This window comes from Rattus norvegicus, chromosome 17 (assembly GCF_036323735.1).
Source record: "Rattus norvegicus strain BN/NHsdMcwi chromosome 17, GRCr8, whole genome shotgun sequence".
NCBI lineage: Eukaryota > Metazoa > Chordata > Mammalia > Rodentia > Muridae > Rattus > Rattus norvegicus.
The window spans coordinates 50,887,814-50,909,129 of NC_086035.1; the positions used below are offsets into that span (position 1 = coordinate 50,887,814).

Consider the following 21,316-nt stretch of genomic DNA (forward strand, 5'->3'; position numbering starts at 1 on the left):
GCATCTGCTGCAGGACAGGCACCAGGCCAGCAGACCCAGAGTATAAAGCACGGTTTCTCTGATGGAGGAGAGGTAGACGAGGTCCTTAGACCTGATTTTCAAGATTCTTCCAATGAATAATCACCCTCAATACCACACTGGCCACATGATAAATAAACAAAAAATAGCTGAGGAATCATGAATATACTTATACACAGTAATTCTGATATGGGAAGAAAGCCATAAAACTCTAATTCCCTGGAAAACTGTCCTGATACGTGGATTTTTTTTTCAGATTTGAACTAAAGTTATGAAATATTAAGAGAGGTGCTGCCAGGTAACATCATGACTGTACCATTAGGGAGTGTTTTTGCTAAGTAGGCTGTGAAAAGTTCCAGCAATCCAGCTTTACAGGGCAGCTGCAGGATATGAGCCACCACTGAAATACTATCATATAGCTATGTCTAGTTGGGAGAACTTTTACTTTCTTCCTCACAGCTATCAAACTAAGCACACCAATGGAAAGAAAAACAATTTGTACAAAAATGTAAATGCTTGTACTCAATGTAACACAGAGAAAACAATTAATCTATGTTAACAAAGACTTTATATGAATATTAAAAATGCAAGTTAAAAAGCTTGAAAGAAACACAAAGCTTTTAGGGTTGTGTTGGCAAAGAGAGAATGGAAAGATGGCAGTGTTTCCTTTGCTGAAACACACAAGGAAAGGTAGGTGATCTTACAAACATTTATCCACCAATAGGATGGAAAGAACAACTCATCTGGATTAGAGATGATTCTAGGCCAAAGAAGGCAATCCAGGGTTAAAAGTGTATTCTAGTCCAATGATGGTCAAGTACCAAGGTCCAGAAACAAACGTGACATTATTCACAGAAGGAACAAATAACAAAAACATCCTTTCAAGTTTAGCGATGACACCTAGTAACACCTAGGCAGGCAAGGAGACCAGCACAGTAAAGGCAAAGAGCACAGGCTTGCTACAGCATAAGCCCATTCACCCTGTATGCCTCACCTCGTAACTTTATGCTTTGAATGGTCTTGGAAAACCTCTTCAACACTTAAACTCAAAAGGCTTATACATTATTACAGCAGCCACAAATACCTGTGTAAATATTGTGATAAGAAGCCCTAAAAACACATACACAGAATCAATATAGGTGGGGTATATGTACCTGGGCTTACATGTGTGTAACAATAAATAGGAAAGAGAGGACTTGATCTGGAGAGGGAGTGTGGGGTAGGATCGAGAGGAGGAAAGGAAATGATACAATAATCATACATGAAATTCTCAAAAACACTATTTTGGCTAGTAACCAAAACCAATGTGGGGAAGGAAAGTATTTATATTATTTTGCATTTCCATACCACAGTCAATCATTGAGAAGTTGGAGCAGAAACTCAAAGAACGAACTGAAGCCAAAGCCATAAACATACTACTTACGGCTTTCAATGACTTGCTTAGCTTGTTTCCTTTACAAGAATCACCTGTGGAGGAAAGGAGGACCCATCCACAGTGAGGTAGACCCTCCCACATCACCATTCATCAAGAAAAAGCCCCCACAGACTTCCTACAGGCCAGTCTGATGGAGGTACGTCTTCAATTGAGACACCCTCTTCACAGATATGTCTAGGTTTCTGTAAAGTTGATTAAAAAAATCTGCAAGATTAATTTCCAAAAGAAATTAATTTCAAAAGCAATGCTGAAAGTCCACATCTCATACCAGTCAGCCAGATGTACCCTAGGAAAATATTATGGTCAGGGCAACTCATACAGCAGATTTCTCAGTTCTAATCCCTTCCTGCACAGCCTTACCTAAGTCTAATCACTTCTCTCAGGTCTCTTTCCCAACCTTATTACAGTGAGCATTAAAGCTTCAAAATATAAATTAATAAGGAGACACAATTCCTTCTATAGCAGATTGCAATAGAAAAATATCTGATCCTAAAAACTGAGAAACTTAAAACTAAATGATACACAGGCGATTAAGAGCTGACTCCTAGATGTCTTCTGAAAGGTTACAAAATGACAACTACCGTCACAGGTGTGACTGAAACATGGTCCTATCAACCAGTGTATGCTTACTAGGCACTGAGCAACCCAGAATAAGAGTGGGAGCACGATGGGGAAGTATAGCATACACTTGACCTCTGCTCTGTAACTGTCAAGGTGAAGGGCCGTTCTGCAAGGATAACAATGTTAAGTGTTTAGAGGAAGGCAAAGCCTAATGCCTGGGCATGGCCAGGATGTACCTGTACAGTCTGAGATCTAGCTGCTTCTACGTTCTCATTTTGATCACACGGCATCGTCTGAGTTGTGTATGTGCATGCTTGTTCCTAAGCTTTTCATCACATCCTTTGGGTCTAGAATGCCTTTCTTCTATTAATTTTTATTCTCTGTGAGGTCCTTTTCCTAGGTTGCTGTTGTGCATAGACTAAGAATGGTTGTGTTCATTCATTCATTCATTCATTCACTGGTCATATTGACACGAGCTAGAATTATCTGGGAAGAAGAACTGTAACTGAGAAAATGACTATCAGATTACCTATAGGAAGGTCTGTAGCATGTTTCCTTGATTGATGATGGATGTGGGAGGGCCTAGCACATTGGGTCAATGCCACCCCTGGGCAGGTGTTTCTAGGGCTAGAGGGGGACAGGGAGAGTTAAGAAAGGGAGTTGAGCAACCCATGAGGAATAAGCCAGCAATTATCTGAGCTGACCAAGGATCCAGTTAACTCCATGTTCTCTGCTTCAATTCCCCCATCAACTTCCTGCCTTGAGTTTCTGGCTTGATGTCCCTGATGATCAACTGTAATTTATAAGGCAAATAAATCTTTTCTTCATGACGTTGCTTTTGATCATGATCTTTATCACAGCAACTGGAAGCAATTGTGATAGTAGTACAGCTGAGTCATATCATAGACCTAGTTTTAGTTTCTTGAGAATAGTTTACTCTGACTTCCAGAGAAGCTGTTAAGAGTGTGCAATCTGACTAAGAGTGGATGAGGGCTCCCCTTTCCCCATGTCCTCACCAACAAGTGTTTTTCAGCTGGGTAAGAGGATATTTTAAATAAATGTCAAATAATTCAAATAACTGCAAATATTCATTTATGTCTCTCTAATTGTATGGTATCAAACACTTTGAGACATTTTTTAGCCACGTTTATTTTTTTTTATTTTAAGAATAAATCTGAACTCTGTTTAGATTTATAGCCCATTTGTAATTTGTTTCTTGATTCTTTGTTTTAGGAGTTCTTTACAAACTGACCCTTTATTATAGTCATAGTTGGCAAAGGTTTTTCTCTCACTCTATAGGATCCCTGTCACTTGTTTCCCTTGGGATCTAGAAATGTTTTAGTGTTATAAGGTCCCATTTCATCAGCTTTTGGCTGTAATTCCTGGGCAAATAGATTTCTATTCATCAAGTCCTTTCTTAGATTGTTTCTTACAGTGTACTGCCTGTTTTCTTCTAGCAATGTTAGTGTTTCTGGAGTCATACTAATTAGGTATTTAACTAATTTTCTTAACCTAAATAAGACCTTAACAGTAGCAATACCAGCTGGAACACCAATGTGGATTAAGGAAATCTCCCAAGTTCCCACCCCTAAGTGAAGAACTACAGGCAATAAATGGCTTCTGAGAGAAGAGAACCAATCTTGCCCCAGCAAATGGTAAGATGTTTGCTGTTGTGTTGTTTTTGTTGGTAGGGAGAAAACGTATAAGTCATGTAATTCTTCCATGAGTTTCCTGGGCCTTGTAAGTTTTAGCTTTCTGAGTCATAGGAACTTCTTCCTCCGTCCTAGAGAGGCTGGGAATGCAGATGAAATTGCTACACCATCTCTTCCTATCGGGATAAGAATGCAGAACAAGAGACAGTTTTGACATTTCTGAGAAACACAATCTCAAAGGAAACTTCCTGTTCCTCCAGTTCTCAGAATATTTCTGTCCCTTCTTCCACAACGATCCTCGAGCCTCAGCTGCAGGAGTTGCATTGTGGATGTATTAGTTGTGACTGTGATTCATAATTTATATCTTCATCAGTTGGGGTTTTCTGTATACATCTTGTTGGAAACAGACATTTTCTAAAAGAAGAGGAAGAGCTAAACTTAACTGTGGGTACAAGGACAAGTATTTAGAATGTAGTTACAAATTATGCTGGTTTAATAAACTGGTAGCTGAAGGTTTTTGTCCAAGATCCATGACTTTATTGCCCTAAGAATTTGGTCAGGTTTCCAGCACCAAGCAGAATCCCTCTCTTGTTGAGTGTCTTATAAGACCCATTAGAAGGATGGTGGTTATTGCCATGGTATACATGCCGCTGCTTCACCCTTCGGGCTATCATACCATGCTGCTTGCTGTTGTGCCTCCTAGGGGTCAAAGCTGAATAGGACTATTGGCTGCTTCCTTCCTTTGAAGATTGGATGGTGCCACTGGTACTATAAATACAGGTCGCAGTAGGAAGGTTTTCAAGGCAGTTCCAGCTTGGGGACTTTTGAGCTTGTTTGAAAATCATGGTTGTCTTCAGCAACGGGAACTTACCTTCTACCAAGGGCAACAGCAACAGGCTGTAATCTTTTGGGAGTCTCCTGAAAAATCCTGACCAATAACTTATATAATGACTTCTCATCATATAAGTATTGTGGTTGTTAGATGTTCTACAGCTCTTGGGAGAAGGTACATCCATGAAGTTTAATCAACATGGCTGCTCAAACGTGACCTGAACAAGGATGACACCATTTGACATGATAGTGTAGAAGGGAAACACTCATGAGGCTCTACCCTAGACAAAGAACTACAGGCAGCCAAGAAACATGAGAACGGAAGAGCACACCAACTGTACATACAAACATGTACATATAAATAACATTCTTATGGACTGAATGGATTTTATTATGTATTTAGGAATATACATATACATATTATACACATGTATACATATATGTATATATGTGTGTGTGTATATAATGTGTATTTATATACATAGATATATATGTAAACAATCTAAGAAAAAAGAAGCCATGAATTTGAAAGAGAGAAGGGGATGGAATAAATAAGAAGGTGGTTTGAGAGAGAAAAGGATGAAAGTGTGTAATTATTATATCAAAAATAGCATTTTGATTTAAAAAGGCATTCTATTAGCCCATATTCATTGTCTAAAATGTAGGGTTTCACTGTGACAAGTCTGTCATGTACTCTGCACACAATCAACCCCACTGTCCCTGTCCTGTTCTCTACCCTTCCCCACTGGTGACTTTCCTGTTCCCAAATAGACCCCCTTATGCATTCAAGTCCTTTTCTTTCTTTGAATCTACTTCAATATATGTTTTTATATATGTGTTTTCTGAGTTTCACTTACTTCAGTTACTATGATGATTTCCATCCATTTTCCTGCAAATAAAAATAATTTCAAGCTAGTTAGGCTTTGAGGATGGGTTTTATTAATGTGTAAACATGAGCAGTTCCAAAGTTTGGCAACTGTAGACCTGAACCTGTGAATTTAATCCTAAGTGAAAAGCAATTAGAAATACCAACAGACAGCTGCCTGGAATAGAAGGAAAACCCTTAACACATTAAAAACCCTGTCAATCCTTAAAACAAAATGCTTAAAGCCCTTGTTTACTTGGTTATCCTTTTCTTCAATAATCATGGTTCTCTAAAGTAATCCTCCAGCATTTCCTCCCATGACACATCACACTAAAACCTTGTCATTTTCTATTTTTAATAAAGAAAGAAAAACACAAAATTTGATAAACAAGAGAAGTTTGGTTTGACTAATGGAGTCTTTCTAGTTTTACTAACAGTTAAACAACAGCAACAACAATAAAACCCGCTCTCTGATGTGCCACAAAGCTCTAAAATATTTAAATAGAAATAATACAACTATGTGATCATTGCTTAAAATAAGTACTCTAGCGGTAAATTTTAAATGAATATGTTACATTAAAGAGAAAGAATAACAGTGTTTAATAATCATACATGCCAACCACGAGTTCAAAAGTAATACTGATGATATGGCTTCATTGGCTATTGTATGCGTGTACTATGTTGCTCAGAACACAGCACAATGTACAGATCCACTTCTATAGCAGTGGGCATTTGGGTTGCTTCCATTTGGAAGCTATCATGAATTACACCATTGCTGACCTACAGTTTTATGGCCACATGTACTACATGCATTTTTCTTGGAAATTGATTTCTTCAAAGCAGGACAGCTGGGTTGTCAGGCACCTGGCTCAGCTTTAGTAGATTCCACCAAGGACATTATTCGACTTAAGCTATTAATGGCAGAAGTAATATTACCTTTTTAAAATACAGAGTGAGTCGTTCAGTTTTCTTTTTCTATATTACATAGTAAAAGAAAGTTAGATAGCTTCTGGCATAATGGCACTACCCGACTCTAATATCTGAATCACCTACACATATTTCTCTAAAGTGATTCGTCCCCACTTCCATCCCGTGCCAACCAAGCCCTGGAAATCAACAAAAGCCAGCACGACTTCCTGATTCCACTCTTGGAATCAAAACTACTAATGTAATGAATAGGCTGAAGATACATTTCTTGAAGAAAGTTAGAAAGATCATACAAGTATAATAAATTATTATTTTGTCTGATCTTAACTTGTTTACATTATTTTTTATCTACAGGTAAAAAACAAACCAAAGATATTTATTAATTTTTTTAAAATCTCTGCTTTTCTCTTACTAACTTCCTAATGAAAAGAAAGGTTTTAATTAACTATGGCAACCATGGCCAAGGGCAGAACTAACACCTACAACCCCAACACTCAGGAGGAGCTAGAGCCCTTCCAGTCCGGCCTTTCTAGGATACAGATAGAGGGTATGGGAGTGAGAGCTATGGAGTGAGACTTTGTCTCAAAACAAAAGGAAACAACCAAAAACAAACAAACAAAAAAACAACAAAAAAAACCCAAACAAACAAAAAAAGAGAACAATGTAAAAACTGGCACTATCGCCTCTGAAGAAGTTCAAGTGCACATTGAGCACTACAAATCAGCCACATCAGAAACAAAGAAAAAGGAAATAAAAAGCTGACATTAGGACTTCTTCCAAAAGATAATGACCATCTGCAATTTGTCACTAAAACGTCTAATCTGACAAGAACCATCAAGAAGCCATACCCTTAAACGATTAACTTTTTCAGGGTAGATTATCAAATTTCTTGAAGACGATAAACAAATAAAGTAAAATATCATCAGATTATCTTCTCATCTACCAGAGAAAGGAAACAACAAAAAACAAACAAAACAAAAACCACTGCAGACACTTACTTTTCAAAATGTCAGACAGGGTCAAAACCCAAAAGTGCAGACAATCTTACAGATGAAATAATTAATAACCTGAAAAATGGTGGATGAAAAACATAGCTTAACATGCCACTGAAAGAGAACTGAGAGTCCATGCTGAGTACACTCTGGCAACAGAACAAACATATATGACTATAAATCTCACAGGCAAACACATGTGTTAAAGACTTTTAAAAAGGCAAGCTTTTCTTTAAGTTGGGAAGGCATGTGTAGTTCACCCCTCACACACACACACACACACACACACACACACACACACACACACACACACACAGAGAGAGAGAGAGAGAGAGAGAGAGAGAGAGAGAGAGAGAGAGAGCTACTCATCTGCATTTTAATATTAACAGATAACAGTGGAAAGACCAAAAGCTTAGAAAGCTAAGATGTACAGCCAGTGTCTGAAGTATTAGAAGAGGAAGGACAATTAAAAGAAAAACAAACAAACAAACAGACAAACAAGCCAAGCCCACAGTTGTCCTGATGGAGCAGTACAATGAGTATATTCTCTTTCTGGGCCCTGCATTCCTCTTCCTCTACTGTATCACATGCTGGCTAAACTGTAATATCCTGTGGTAAGTCTTGCAACAAGAGCTGAGGGTCTGCTGGTGTTGTTTGTATGTAATATCAGCCATGCCCCCACCCCACCCCACAAGAGAAATGGCTCAGCAGTCAAGAGAACTTGCTGTTTTTGCATAGCACCTGGGCTCAGTTCCCAGAAGTACATAATGGCTCACGACATTCTACAACTCTAGTTCCAGCAGATCTAAGCTCCTCCTCTGACTTCCTCATGCACCAGGGACACTGGTGGTAGACAAATATGCATGCAGACAAAATATTCATACACACATAAAACAAATAAATAAATTTTAAAATACTAACTGTGCACCCCAAATAGTCATCTTTTCACCCCACGTTTTCATAGTCAAACAAAAAAACAGAAGTTACCAATGCCTTTAAGGTGTAGATTAAAATCGAACTTCAAATGTAAAATTTCTTGATACCAAATCCAAGGATATCATCCTTGATACCAAAAGTTCCAATCGAGTTAGTCTAGAAACATTCACATAAAATATCTGCACTGTGTATTCTACAAGAGAGAAGTTGATCCACCAAGACTATCAGTAAAGCTCCAATCACATCCGGTAACTCAATGAAATGGCAAGACAATTCAGACATAAAAGAGGGGCTCACACACAAAGGATCCCACAAATCCTAAGAACATGTATATTAGCATCATTCACTAATAAAAACAGGATCATCCTATTTTAATAACAATTCAATTAGACCAGTTCTCAACCTGTGGTTCGTTTATCAGATATCCCAAGCATCAGATATTTGTATTAAAATTCTTAACAGTAGCAACAGTATGAGACAGCAAAAAAAAAAAAATAATTTTATGATTGGGGACTGTCACATGAGGAACTGTTTTAATGGGTCACAGCATTAGCCAAGTTGAAAACCACTGATCTAGACATTCCACATTGCCAATGAGAATATACATACAATACATATAATATTTTAATTCAAAGTCAAACAGATGACTATAATGGACCAAAACATTGAAATTATATAAATTTATACAAATATAATATACATCAGTCAAATATATGTATATTTGTAACCACAGAGTTCTTTCTCTAATTCACCTTCAAAATATTTAGAATATACTATAAATTTTAGACTTATATTTTTAGCACTCAAATATAATTAATATCTTCTTCTTATGCTATCCAACTGTTAAAACACGATTTTAGCATGGCACTTCACGTGTACGTTACTTTATATTGTATACTTACTACATCAAACTTCTGAGTGATGTTTCCCTGGACGTCCAGTAAATAAACCTTGCCATAGTGTGTGCCCAGTGCCAAAAACTGTAAGAAACATGGAAGGTCAATTAATCATATGCTGTGTATTAGTATGCAGTTAGTAAAGCTTTCAAAGTGAAAGCACTTAGTGCATAAACATCTGCGATATCTTGGAAGATATGCATTCCTTAGAAAAGGCATGGCTCCAGCTTGGGGAAAATGACAGAACCAGGCCTATTTTACCGTGATAGTGCATCCCAGCTGTCAAAATGACTCATGAGGACCCTCGTCTACTGACAACTAATGGTGTGTGTGTGTTCTGTACACAATGCCTGATGGGCTGAGGCAGTAAATTAAAAATGCAGCAGTAAAAGCTCAACAATGCTACAGTTGAACCCCAAGTCGGAGGAAATGATTAAGAAACTCTACCTAATTGAAGGTAAATGTGAAAATCTGGGTCATTGTTTCAGGCCAATGGAGGAGGGAAAAATGGTTAAAAACAATAAAGTACAGTTTCTGAATGGAAAAATTCACGCCATACTGAGGGATTAAAAAAACAAAACAAAACAAAACAAAACAAAACAACCCTCAGATGTACTTATATCAGTTTTAGGATATCTCTGTAAATGATTCCACATAACCCTGAGCATAAATGTTTATATTCCAATACAAAAATAATCCTTTCCTGTCACTTAGCAACTGCTGGGCTACATATTCATTTTATGAGAGCAGACTCGTTCACACATCCCACGGTGACTTTACTCCTCTGAGCTGATCCTAAACAAGCCAGAAGAAACTTAAGGACTACCTGAAATACGACATGAGATTTTTCTTCCTTTTCATTTCTATAAGCTTTCTCAAATAGTACAGAATCCTCTGTATTTCACTGCATGTGAGCATGCTTCATTGCAGCCTATAATGAAATGCTCAAATTCACAGGCACTGCTAAGCGTTTCAGTCAAGCAGTACAATCTTTAAAAAAATAACCTACAGAAAGTCAAGATTTGAAGGGATTTATCAAAATAGAATTGCTAAAAATGAAATTTCAATTCAGGCACTTAAAATACAAGGCTACATTAAAGAGGAACCACAAAAAGGGGAAAGGGGGTTCATTAGGAATTCATCCCCGCAATGCCTTTCACTCCTGCAAGGTTGCCTTTTTTCAGGAAGAAAAAAGTCCCTTGGGTAAAAAAATCAATACTGGTTAATAAAACATCAGGTGTGCAGACATAACTAGGGATGACGATTCCGCTGCACAGGCCTGCCTGAATGCACCAGGTGCCATGACGATTAGTCATCCAGGGCAGACAGCAAGCCTGCTGCAAACAGAAGGCTTGGGCGCTGCAAGAGTAAGGGAGAAGAGGGGATTCTGGTGGGAAATTAGCCTGAATATTTAAAGCAAGCAGCAGTGTTTTCCCCAAAGCACAAGAACATTCTAATCAGAACTAGAGGACCCAAGTGGTTGTAATTTTATCTCAGAGTGATACTGACCATTCCTGAATAGGAGACGCCATATAAAATGCAGACCAAAGGCAAGCGATATGCCATTTGGCAGCTTTCTGCAGGAAAAGAATGGGTCTTAAAAGCTCACTGCACCCCACGTATCTCACAGTATCGATTCTCCTCATAAATTCTGCATTTAGTTTGCTAGGAAACTAAGGGAGTTTGGATCCTTAAAATGCAGTAATACTATGTCACTCTGTGGCATCACTGTAAAGGCCGCTTAAAAATAATTAATTTTATTTTATGAAAAATTGAGTTTAAATACAGGGTATTTTACTCATATTAATTCTTTTTTTTCCTTTTTTTTTTTTGCAAAATTACTGTTTTTAACCATTTGGAATAGACAACAAAATATTATTTTGATTTTATAATTTTGATCTTAAGATATGGTAAATTTGGACCATTTATGAAAAATTCACAGGTATTTGTATGGCAAGCTATCTTTTGCTTAGAAAAGCATGCAGCCATTTAAAATAGGAAATGAATGCTACTGTGCTGAATTAAGCAACTAAATGCCCTTCCAAAGAATGTTTAATATGCTGATCATATTTATTTAATTACTGAAATTATGGATAATTCATATAATCTTTTGCCAATGCTTTTGATTAACATAAAATGCAGCAAAAATGCAAAGGACAAAATTCCCTACAATAAGACAGAATATAAGAACAGACCCTTCAATTGTATTTTCCTTCTAGCCATTAAAAACCACAATGTTTTGGGCTCAGTGGGTCAGAGTGCTTGCTGCTGAGACAGAGGAGTTTAATCCTTAGGATCCATGTGGCATGAGAAGAGAACCAAGTTGTCCTCTGACCTCTATAACACACACTGGCTCGCTCATGCCTGTATATACACATATACTATCTCATATACAAAACAAACAAACAAGTTGGTCAAGGTACAGGAAATAAGAATCTACAGAATGCTTGGCTTTCATGGAACATGAATTCTACCTATACTCCTTCCTCCTGCCAAGGTTCATGAATCATTGCAGAAATGGGGAAGGAAAGAGTGTAAGAGCCAAAGGTGGTGGAAAACTTTAAGGAAACACTCTCTTCTGAACACAGCACATTTGAACTTGGTTGCAACAGTGTGCAAAAAGTTTGTGCAAGCCCAAGCCAGATCACACCCCAATATGAACATTGGAGCTGGACACATAATCCACTCCTAGTCACGGGGTTGATGACAACTCTTAACTGCTGGGAGAGAGACAGTTTTCTCTAACAGTATAGCCCCTGGTAAGTTGACTGTTCTCCAGTAGAAGGCCACATACCCAAGAAATGTGGGCAGCACAATTTGGTCTTTGACAGAGAAAGAAAGAAAGAAAGAAAGAAAGAAAGAAAGAAAGAAAGAAAGAAAGAAAGAAAGAAAGAAAGAAAGAAAGAAAGAAAGAAAGGAGGGAGGGAGGGAGGGAGGGAGGGAGGGAGGGAGGGAGGGAGGGAGGGAGGGAGGGAGGGAGGGAGGGCCGGCCAGAGCCAGAGCCAGAGCCAGAGCCAGAGCCAGAGCCAGAGCCAGAGCCAGAGCCAGAGCCAGAGCCAGAGCCAGAGCCAGAGCCAGTAAATTCAGTGAGGAAACGGGAACAGACCTGGGCATGGGAAGGGTTGGAGAAACACATACAGAGGTGAACATAATGAAAACACATTTTATCAAATTCTCTGAAAATGATTTTTTTAAAAATCTTTGAGCTGCTTAAGTATTAGAGTTTGAGTTGTTTTGGTTTTTTTTTTTGTTCTTGTTCTTTGTTTTTGTTATTGTTTTGTTTTGTCTGAAAATATGTAAAATCTAGGATGTATAATCATAAGGATAGCTTCAATGTTGCTGTTTAATTAAAGAAATCCAGCTTGCTTTATAAAGAGTGGACACTAAGAATACAACTGAACTTCATGTAGGTGAAGTAGATGGGTTGTGAACAGGTGCTGGTATCACCAAGAAAAGGTAGCACAGTGCACGTCTGCTCAGCCCTTTCTCAATGTTTCCGATATTCCATGTACAGCTACTAGGACAGCCTTCAGTTACACATGAGGAATCGGGTTCCAGGAACTGATGAGACTTCATTAGAAACATACCAAGTGCAGACAGGGACAGAAATAAATACTGAAATGCAGGGCCCAGGAGGCATCTGGGATACAGTGCACATGCCTAGTATAACCTACATTCACTTTCTAGAACTACAGAAACAAAGCCAAAATAAAAATGAAATGCTATCAATTCAATTGGAATCCTCTTAATATAAAATACAAACCTCAGCTGAAAGCCTATGGTCTAAATGTCAGCACTGACAATTCTTCCCAACTCTCAGGCTCTCTGGCCAATTGGTTATGTATGGTGTTAACTAAAGGATAAGCATGCTCTCCGTTTCATGTATTCAAATGAACATTCAACAAGCACAAAAAAAGATGTATAATGTACTTAAAACATGAGCTAACACAATGTAAAGATTTTGCTACACAGAAGAAAATAAATATAAAAACAAGCAATTGCAATTCAATTTAAAGACCATGTTTAAAATGGCACACAGAATACGAAGAGTATTCTAAGACCCACAGAAATACGAAGAGTTAGTATGATAAACATGGAAGGAAGGAAGGATTAGAAAGCAAACACAGATGGGTAGAGCAGAAAAAACTTGCTCAACAGCATGAAGTTCTATAACAAGAGACATGAAATTATAAGCAGCTTTACACAGATGAAAGACCCAAGTGATTCGTGCCCAAGAGAAAGGGCAGGTGGCAGAGCTGGAAAGGCTGACAAGGAGCACCAAATAAGTACACAGGGATGAAGGGTGGAAAGTAGAGGGAGCAGGGTGGACAGGTACAATTCATTAAGATATCTGGAATCAACAAGTTTCCAGGGACATGACTGCATGATAAGATCAGAGTTCCTGGAGGTCCACCCTAGCAAAAGGGCTAGGAAGAGAACAAATGTGAAAGAAAGCAGACTAGATCACAGTATGTGCAACAGTTTCGGGGAGAAATGATGAATGTGAACTACTAGAAGCTCAGGAGGAGAAGAATCTAGCACATAAGCTGATGGCAGAATAGGACAAACACTGCCACCACAGTCCCATGCCCACAGCAAAGATTAGTGAGAGAGTAGCTCAATTACACGTAGCAGGAGGATCCTAGAGTGGCTCACATGCCACACTGAAGACCTTAGCCTTTATTTAGATGATGGAAATTATACAAGGATCTGTAAAGTTCTATATTTTCAACACCACACACTGCAACCAAGAGGAAGAAGAATCTAGACAGAAAAACAAGAATAGTCCCCCCACGTACCAAGTGCAGAATAAGGAAAACTAATAGATAATTAACAGTTTCAGAGGACAGGAAACAAAGATTGGGACTCCATAATGAGGAATGATCTTTGTGTGAAAATGAACACCAAAATTTGAAGACAGTATGCAGAGACCAAAGATCATCAAATTCAAGTTACTAAAATTATCCATAGCACACACCATAGCAGTGGGAGATGCACCACTGTGGTTTGAATAAGAATACTCTCAATCCCTGACCTCATAGGCTCCTATTTAGTCACCAAGAAATAGCACTAATTGAAAGGATTAGAAGGATTGGGAGATGTAGCCTTGTTGGATAAAATGTGTCACTGGGAAGTGGGCTGGGGGGTTTCAAAAGCCCATGCCAGGATAGGCTCTATCTCTTGCTTGGGACTCAGGATGTAGCTCTAAGATACTTCTCCAGCATCACCGCTTCTTGCCACTATGCTCTTTGCCACGATAATAATGGACTATGCCTCTGAAACTGTAAACCAGTCCCCAATTAAATGCTTTCCTTTATAAGAGTTGCCTTGGTCATGGTGCTTCTTCACACAATAGGATATGGTGACTAAGATAACCATAAGGAGGTGAAGTACAATGGAAGTGAATTTGAAGAACTTCCAGGTCAATCTTCATCAGTGAAGAAGATCAGAGAGTTAGCTAGGGGTCAGCAACCATGGCCTGACAGCCAAAGAAGGCAGAAGACTCACAACGAGGAATTTATGGTTCAAACAAGAGTAGACATTATCATTAAAGTGTTGAGTGAATATAGGGATCTGTGTATAAAGGAATATAATCTGAAGCAAAAGGCATTAGGTGAGAGGTTATCTGTAGAATGAACAAAAGAGCATAAATCCAAAGAAGAGGTGGGGATCTGCCATGTTTGGAAGGTCTAAGACTCACTCACTAAGACTTCCCTGCTTACTGGGAAAAAGAGAACCATGGCCTCCACTTCTATAATATAAGCAATATAGATGTTAGGCATCTGCAATAGTCTTAAAATGCTCATTACCTTGTCATGGACCGTCATACAGCTTGCTGCATCTTTCTGAAGAATCTCTGTCACCCCATTAGAAAGCCTTTCATACTTCAGTTTGGGTTCCTCTTCACTCTCTTCCTGAATGAAATACAAAGGTGTAATTATTGTGGCTCTGTTCTGAATGATTCAGAATATACTTCTCAAGAGATAGCCCTTTCATTCATTGTTAAAAACTATAACTATAGATATAACTTAATATCGCTGTTTCTTTTTGCCAATTACATATATAATTTCACTGATAAAATAAATTCGGAAGTTGAAAACATGAATATTAGAAATCACTATTATGGGGTTGGGGATTTAGCTCAGCGGTAGAGCACTTGCCTAGCAAGCGCAAGGCCCTGGGTTCGGTCCCCAGCTCCGAAAAAAAGAAAAAAAAAAAAAAGAAATCACTATTATATTATAAGTAACTGTATATTTGACCTTACTGTGTGTGGTACAGTATCTAAGATTTTTCTCCATCCACCTAGTTAATGACTAATATTGGCAATCAGTATTGATAACAACCACAAATCAATAAATCCAGGCTACCTATAAAAGTTAACAGTCCTCTATCACACTCTCTAGAAGAAAACCTACTACTCCAATTTACTAATTTGATATAGTCCCCAACTACCTTGTAAATACTTGATATCCAAAGCTAAGTGCAGCTCTGAGCCACCAACATCAAAGCTCGTCTTTTCCTACCAAATAGAGCATTACTACAGCAAACTCCAACCAGTCAAAATGCAGAGAATGAGCAAATGTTGACTGCCCATGTAACCCTATCCCCAGGGCTCCAGAAATATCTCAGGAAAAGGTACAGAAAATTCTAAGACCCAGAAGACCTTAAGCAATACAGTCTCATCTGGACATGGCATGGATATGGTGTCAATGAACTCTCAGCAACACAATTGCCTATAAAAGACCACACCAGTTATTGCTCTAGCTCGAATGGAAGACAGCTCATGAGACTCAGCCCTGATTGGAAGAGCCACAAGCAGTTGATAACAATTGATAGGGAGAGTCAGTTCTCTTCAAGAGCAAGCTGTCTGGTAAGTTCATGCCCAAGAAGCCAGCCCTATGCCCCCATACTATGGACAATACTAATCATACTCAGTTGGTTTTATATAAATATATGAGAATGAAAAAGTCATAAATTTGAGAGAGGGATGGGAAAGGGAGTGGAAGTGTGAAGAGGAAAGGGATATGATGAAAATTCATTATGCTCATAAATGAAATTCTAAGAAAAGAAGGCACGAGCCTCATGCAATGGTAGGCAAGGTGGGAAAATGTATTTCCTTGCTCATGGGCCTTTTCCTGAACTCCCTGAGCACCTCAAAGGTATTCAGCTTCTCCCACAGTGCATGACTCTGAGAACCAGGTGAAGCTTTTTTTAATACTTTTTTAGGCCTAGCCTCAAAGGATGCACCCTTCATTTCTTCAATATTCAAATTGTTTGGGCCAGTCATGATTTAGTATGGGTGTAGAGGACACAGGGTATAAATAACAGAGCGTAAGAACTGTGAGAGAGGGGCACTGTGTAGCTACAAGAGTACTAATATTTAAAAGAAACATTTCATGTACACTAATGAACATTCCTAATAAGCTGCCAGCTGTTGAGAACAACCACAGAAAGTGTACATGCTTTCAATTTTCCATGACTTAGAACTAAGAGCAAGAAAATACACATTATTATACCAGAATATGAAGATACTTTTCAATAATCAATCCAGACTGAAGAAGTCGTAACATCGCCAAACCGACCTATTTTAACATGTACTATGACATAGCTAATTAACCAAGTATTTAAAAACTACGCAGGGAAGAGTGCAACACCAACAAACCCTCTGCATCTCTGAGGAAGAAAGATGCTCTAAGGGAAACATGAGATGTCACACAGGGAAGCTGCCCACTCTGAGGTAAATGTGTCAGATACAAATTGGATCCTGGACAGATGCCACATGTTGCTCAAGTGTGGACATCAAATGTGCACTCAATGTGAAAGTTAATTCTGGCCTCCCAACTATTTTGCATAAAAGCACTCATCCTCGGACCATTAGATAAGCCTAGTGTAAATAAGGTTTGGCTGCCTTATTTATAAGTGAAAACTAAGTAATTTCTCTCACATAAATATACAAAAATAAATACTTTTACAACACAGTTCAGTGAAGCATTCTCACGAGATTTCAAAAGCGATAAATAAAGTGAAAACTCAGTATTACGCACTTCATGTACCATTTCACGCCTTCTGACAGGTATCCTTTATGTTTAGTTAAAAGCAAGCTAAAGGTGAATTTAAAGGCTTTTATTTTTTGCCTCCTTGTCAGAAGAAAGAAAATAGAAAATGACTCAGAACTACGATTCAGAGTTATTCTGCTATTGAAGAGTCTATATTACATTTTAAATAAAAAAATTAATCACAAGGATTTAATATCTAGTTTCACTTTAATTTTGGAAAAAAAATTTAAACAGAATAAAAACCTTTGCGCAGCTTGAACTTTCATGGTAAATAACTCTGTGTTAATAAAAAGCAAATCAATAATTTTGTTAAATTTTAATAATCCCACAAACCTACAAATAAAACCATCAACAGTCTGAGTTGAGATGACAGTTAACTGGGTTACTATGACAACCTGACTTGCAGCTAAGTGAAGATATGAACAGAGTGACATTTACCCACACAAGAAAAGTTTGCCGCTTTCTTTCAGAAGGAGTCAATTTCTCAACAAAGACAGACTGGTACTAAGTGTAGTACTTTTAATTAAAGACAGATCCTTAAACCATCCTATGTAATTCTAGTACAGTATCAGAAAATAAATGCCATTTTTTACTGAGTTTTGAACTTAACAGAAGAAAATCACTCTAGGAAATAAAAATTAAAGCCAAAGGGTTTCTCTGTGAGGAGGACTAGGCAGCCCTTCCTTTTGTCAGTGTGGGAGGATGACTAGCCTGGGGAAGTTCAGGGCAGCTCACCAGACTTGTGGACCAACACTGCATCAACTGCATTATTCTCATCATTAAAAACCCAGGGCTAAAAAAAAAAATTTAGTCTAGCTAGTGGATTCTACATTTTCACCCTATATTAATTTTATCAATATTTTTGTTTTGCATGTTAACACATTGTATACAGCTCACCACTGTTACATTCTAAATAAAGACTTGAATTTCACTTACAGCGAGAAAGAAAAATGATAGCTGGGCTTGGTAGTACAGACCAATAATCCCAACTACTCAGGAACAGAGGGAGGGATACTACAGGTTTGAGGTTTACCTGGACTACACTTACCTGCACTACTCTTAAGTTCAAGGTCAGCACTGTTAACTTAGCAAGATCCTCTCAAAATAAAAATACCGGCTAAGGGTGGGGACATCAACCATTACCTTTCCTGTTCATACTATTTATTCAGAAATTATGCTTTTATTTTTGAATACCACTTCTTTATTAAATTCAATTTTAACTTTGGAAACCAAAAATTGACATTAAGTATACGTAAGAGGTGAGCTATCACATAAAGCCCAGATTAAGCTGGTAAAAGCGTCTCTAGGTAAGTGTTACTCGGCAACCCATTACCGCCCTGTGCAGACAGGCTTCCCAGCACAGCTTCCCTTCCAAGACACCTCAGTTGAACCATTAGACAATTTAATCAGGTGAGTGGTTTACCAAGTTTCCTGTCCTCAGCTACATCTGACTAGGGGCAAATCCTTTTAATAAGTACCCAATGTTTCAAAACTGGATACACTAGAAAGGCAGTAACATCCTCACAGAACTTCTCAGTGTTAAAAGAAAAAAGAAATTGCTCGCATGCAGCTTGAATTTCCACAGTAAAAACCAAGTGTTAATAAAAAGCAAATCAATAATCAACCATGGGTATGAAAGTTTAAAATAAAGGTTTGCTTCCTCTAGGACATTCTGTCTAGAACTCTAATTACCTTGAGGAAAACTGAAATACTCAAAATTGTACTCATTCTTACAAGTTCAATATAAAAAAATAACTATCAAAATCCAATATTGGAACATTTGAACTTCAGAATCTTTGCATTTGAAATTTTCTCATTACCAATAATTCATTCCATATAAGATCCACAAAAATGCTAATTTTCCTGATCAACTATAATTGGTTAAAGGAAATGAGGGACATATATATACACATAAGGAAATCATTGGAAGCGCTGTTGAAATTACTATCAATCAAAGCACAATTTGAAAATCAAAACCAAAAAGAAACATTTTAAGGAACAGATCTAACTCCCACCACAGAGTATTATAAACAAAGGCAGCAGAAACAAATGAAAAATCATACACTACTCGACATACACATTTACTAAACTTCTTTTACAGAAGCAGCATTTTGTTTATACAAAAGGATGAGCATGTGATAAGAAGGATGGCTTCACCGCGCCTTCTACAGTGCCAAAGCATGGCAAGAAAACTACATAAGGAAGCTGAAAGAGTTGACCACACTTCTCAAGAGAGTGACCTGAAGATAACAGCCTCCACCGATAATAAAATCAATGTGGTCAAAGCTTCTAGCATATCTTTCTATCAGGCTGCTGACAGATGAGCAATTATATTCTTATATGAATGCAAATAATGTTAAATTTTCATCTTTTAAGCAATATTGCTAATATGGAAAAAAATCATTTTAAAAAGACTAAAATTTGGAACTAGTGAACTAACAGGTCTGCTTTTTCAAATGTATAGAAAAATCTCCATGACTTAGAACACACACTGATATGTAACTTGCAGTCAGATGGTTTTGCTGCCTGAAGTCACTGTGGCAAAAATCTTGGGCATGTGGAGAGAAGGCATTCTTGGTTTCTAGTGAGGGTCAGCTTAGGGGTGAGATAACCTACACTGAACAAGACAGTCCCAGAGACCAAAACCACTCAATTAAATAGCCCATGGTGCAAAGTTAGATACCAGCTTAATAAGTTCCTCTTGATAAAATATTTGTAGACATTAGCAGCATTCACAGGAAGCATTCTCCTGATACTTCTCAGCTGAAATGCATCATAAAATACTCTGCCCGAAGCAGATTTTTCTCTAGAAATATATGCATATTTGGTGGGAAAAAAAAATCCCGAAGAATACAAACCAAATAGTAAGATCCTTCAAACTTCATGCGTTTCATGTGTGGACTGCGGGTGATTTGTCTTGCTAAAGTGGGAGAAGGGGTCGCTGCTCTGATATCTGGCCAATACACACTTAAACAAATAAGCATTGCATTTCTTATGAAGTAAATTCTATGCTATGCTATTTTATAAAAGTAAACGCCATTATTCAGTATAGTTTGGACCACATCAACTGAACTGGAATCTCTGCATTTTGGAGCTTCTCTCCTCCCTCAAATACTCTAACCTAAAAAGGGAGAAGACCTTAAGCCTGTAATAATTGAAAAGCACTGCTTAAGATGCACAAGTCAGGCAGTTCTCATAAACCCCACTCTCTCCTTTGCCCTGTAGTATCAGAAATTCATGTTCAATTCAAGGTGAAAAAAATAAGGTGAAGGTTCCCATGCCCTGAGTCACATACCATAAACAGGATCAAGTCTCATCATTTATTTCATATTGGGAAAGTGATAAGGATATATAGAAGAGAAGGAAAATGAGAAAAGCAAATAAGCTTTTCATTTCCTCCCAATCTTCAAGATATGCCATTCAGGTGGACAATTTCCGCCGCTAAAGCCAACATAACCCTCTTTTCCTTTCTTCCCAATATCCTCTGGTGATCACAAGATCCTTAGAAGCAGGGTTTATGCCTTTTCATTGTTCTGAACTTCACCTAACAAAACTGTGGGTACCTGATAAAGACCAGAGAAAACAAACGTCTGTGGTAGCAGCAGACCCAAGTTCAGTAAGCAGCTCTCTAAGGTATCCCCAATTAGATCTCCACACTCCAAACCAGAGACTAGAAACCAAAGCAACCACAAACATCACAGAGACTGTAGAGGGTTGTTACTCTTAGATACCGAGTAGGGAGGAGGCTCCAAAAGGAGGCAAAGCACTGTAAACTGGAACTTTATACACATTTATAAAATGAAACTCCCCTTTTCTATCAGACTCGAAATCAAACGCAAGGCAAATCCAATTTAAAAAAAAAACCTAAATTTAAAATTTGCACTGTTATATGAAAAAGAACAAATGTTTAAGTCCCTGAAATCACTGTTTTAGCAAACTTACTATTTTTCAGACATGCCTAATTGCACATTTTTTTTAAATGTGCAGAAGCCCCACCAAAACTTCTTACAATGAACCATCTCTACACCCATGCACAATAAACGGTAACAGTAAAGTGATAGACTTCTCTCTCTTTTGGAGCCTCCTCTTCACTCTCAGGATCTCAGAGTAACACACCCTCCAGGGTTTCCAGGACACCTGCAGGGG

The 21,316-nt window shown here is 38.0% G+C and overlaps 1 protein-coding gene across 1 annotated transcript in view; it reads right to left on the reverse strand.

Moving 5' to 3' along the window:
* The window catches only part of Vps41 (VPS41 subunit of HOPS complex), a 164,398-nt gene that overhangs the window by 129,082 nt on the left and 14,000 nt on the right, over positions 1–21,316 (reverse strand). The window contains exons 3-4 of the mRNA NM_001399318.1: positions 14,924–15,028; positions 9,120–9,197 (exon numbers count right to left, since the gene is read on the reverse strand). Of these exons, the coding sequence (NP_001386247.1) occupies positions 9,120–9,197; positions 14,924–15,028 (183 nt within the window). The remainder of the gene's footprint in view (positions 1–9,119; positions 9,198–14,923; positions 15,029–21,316) is intronic.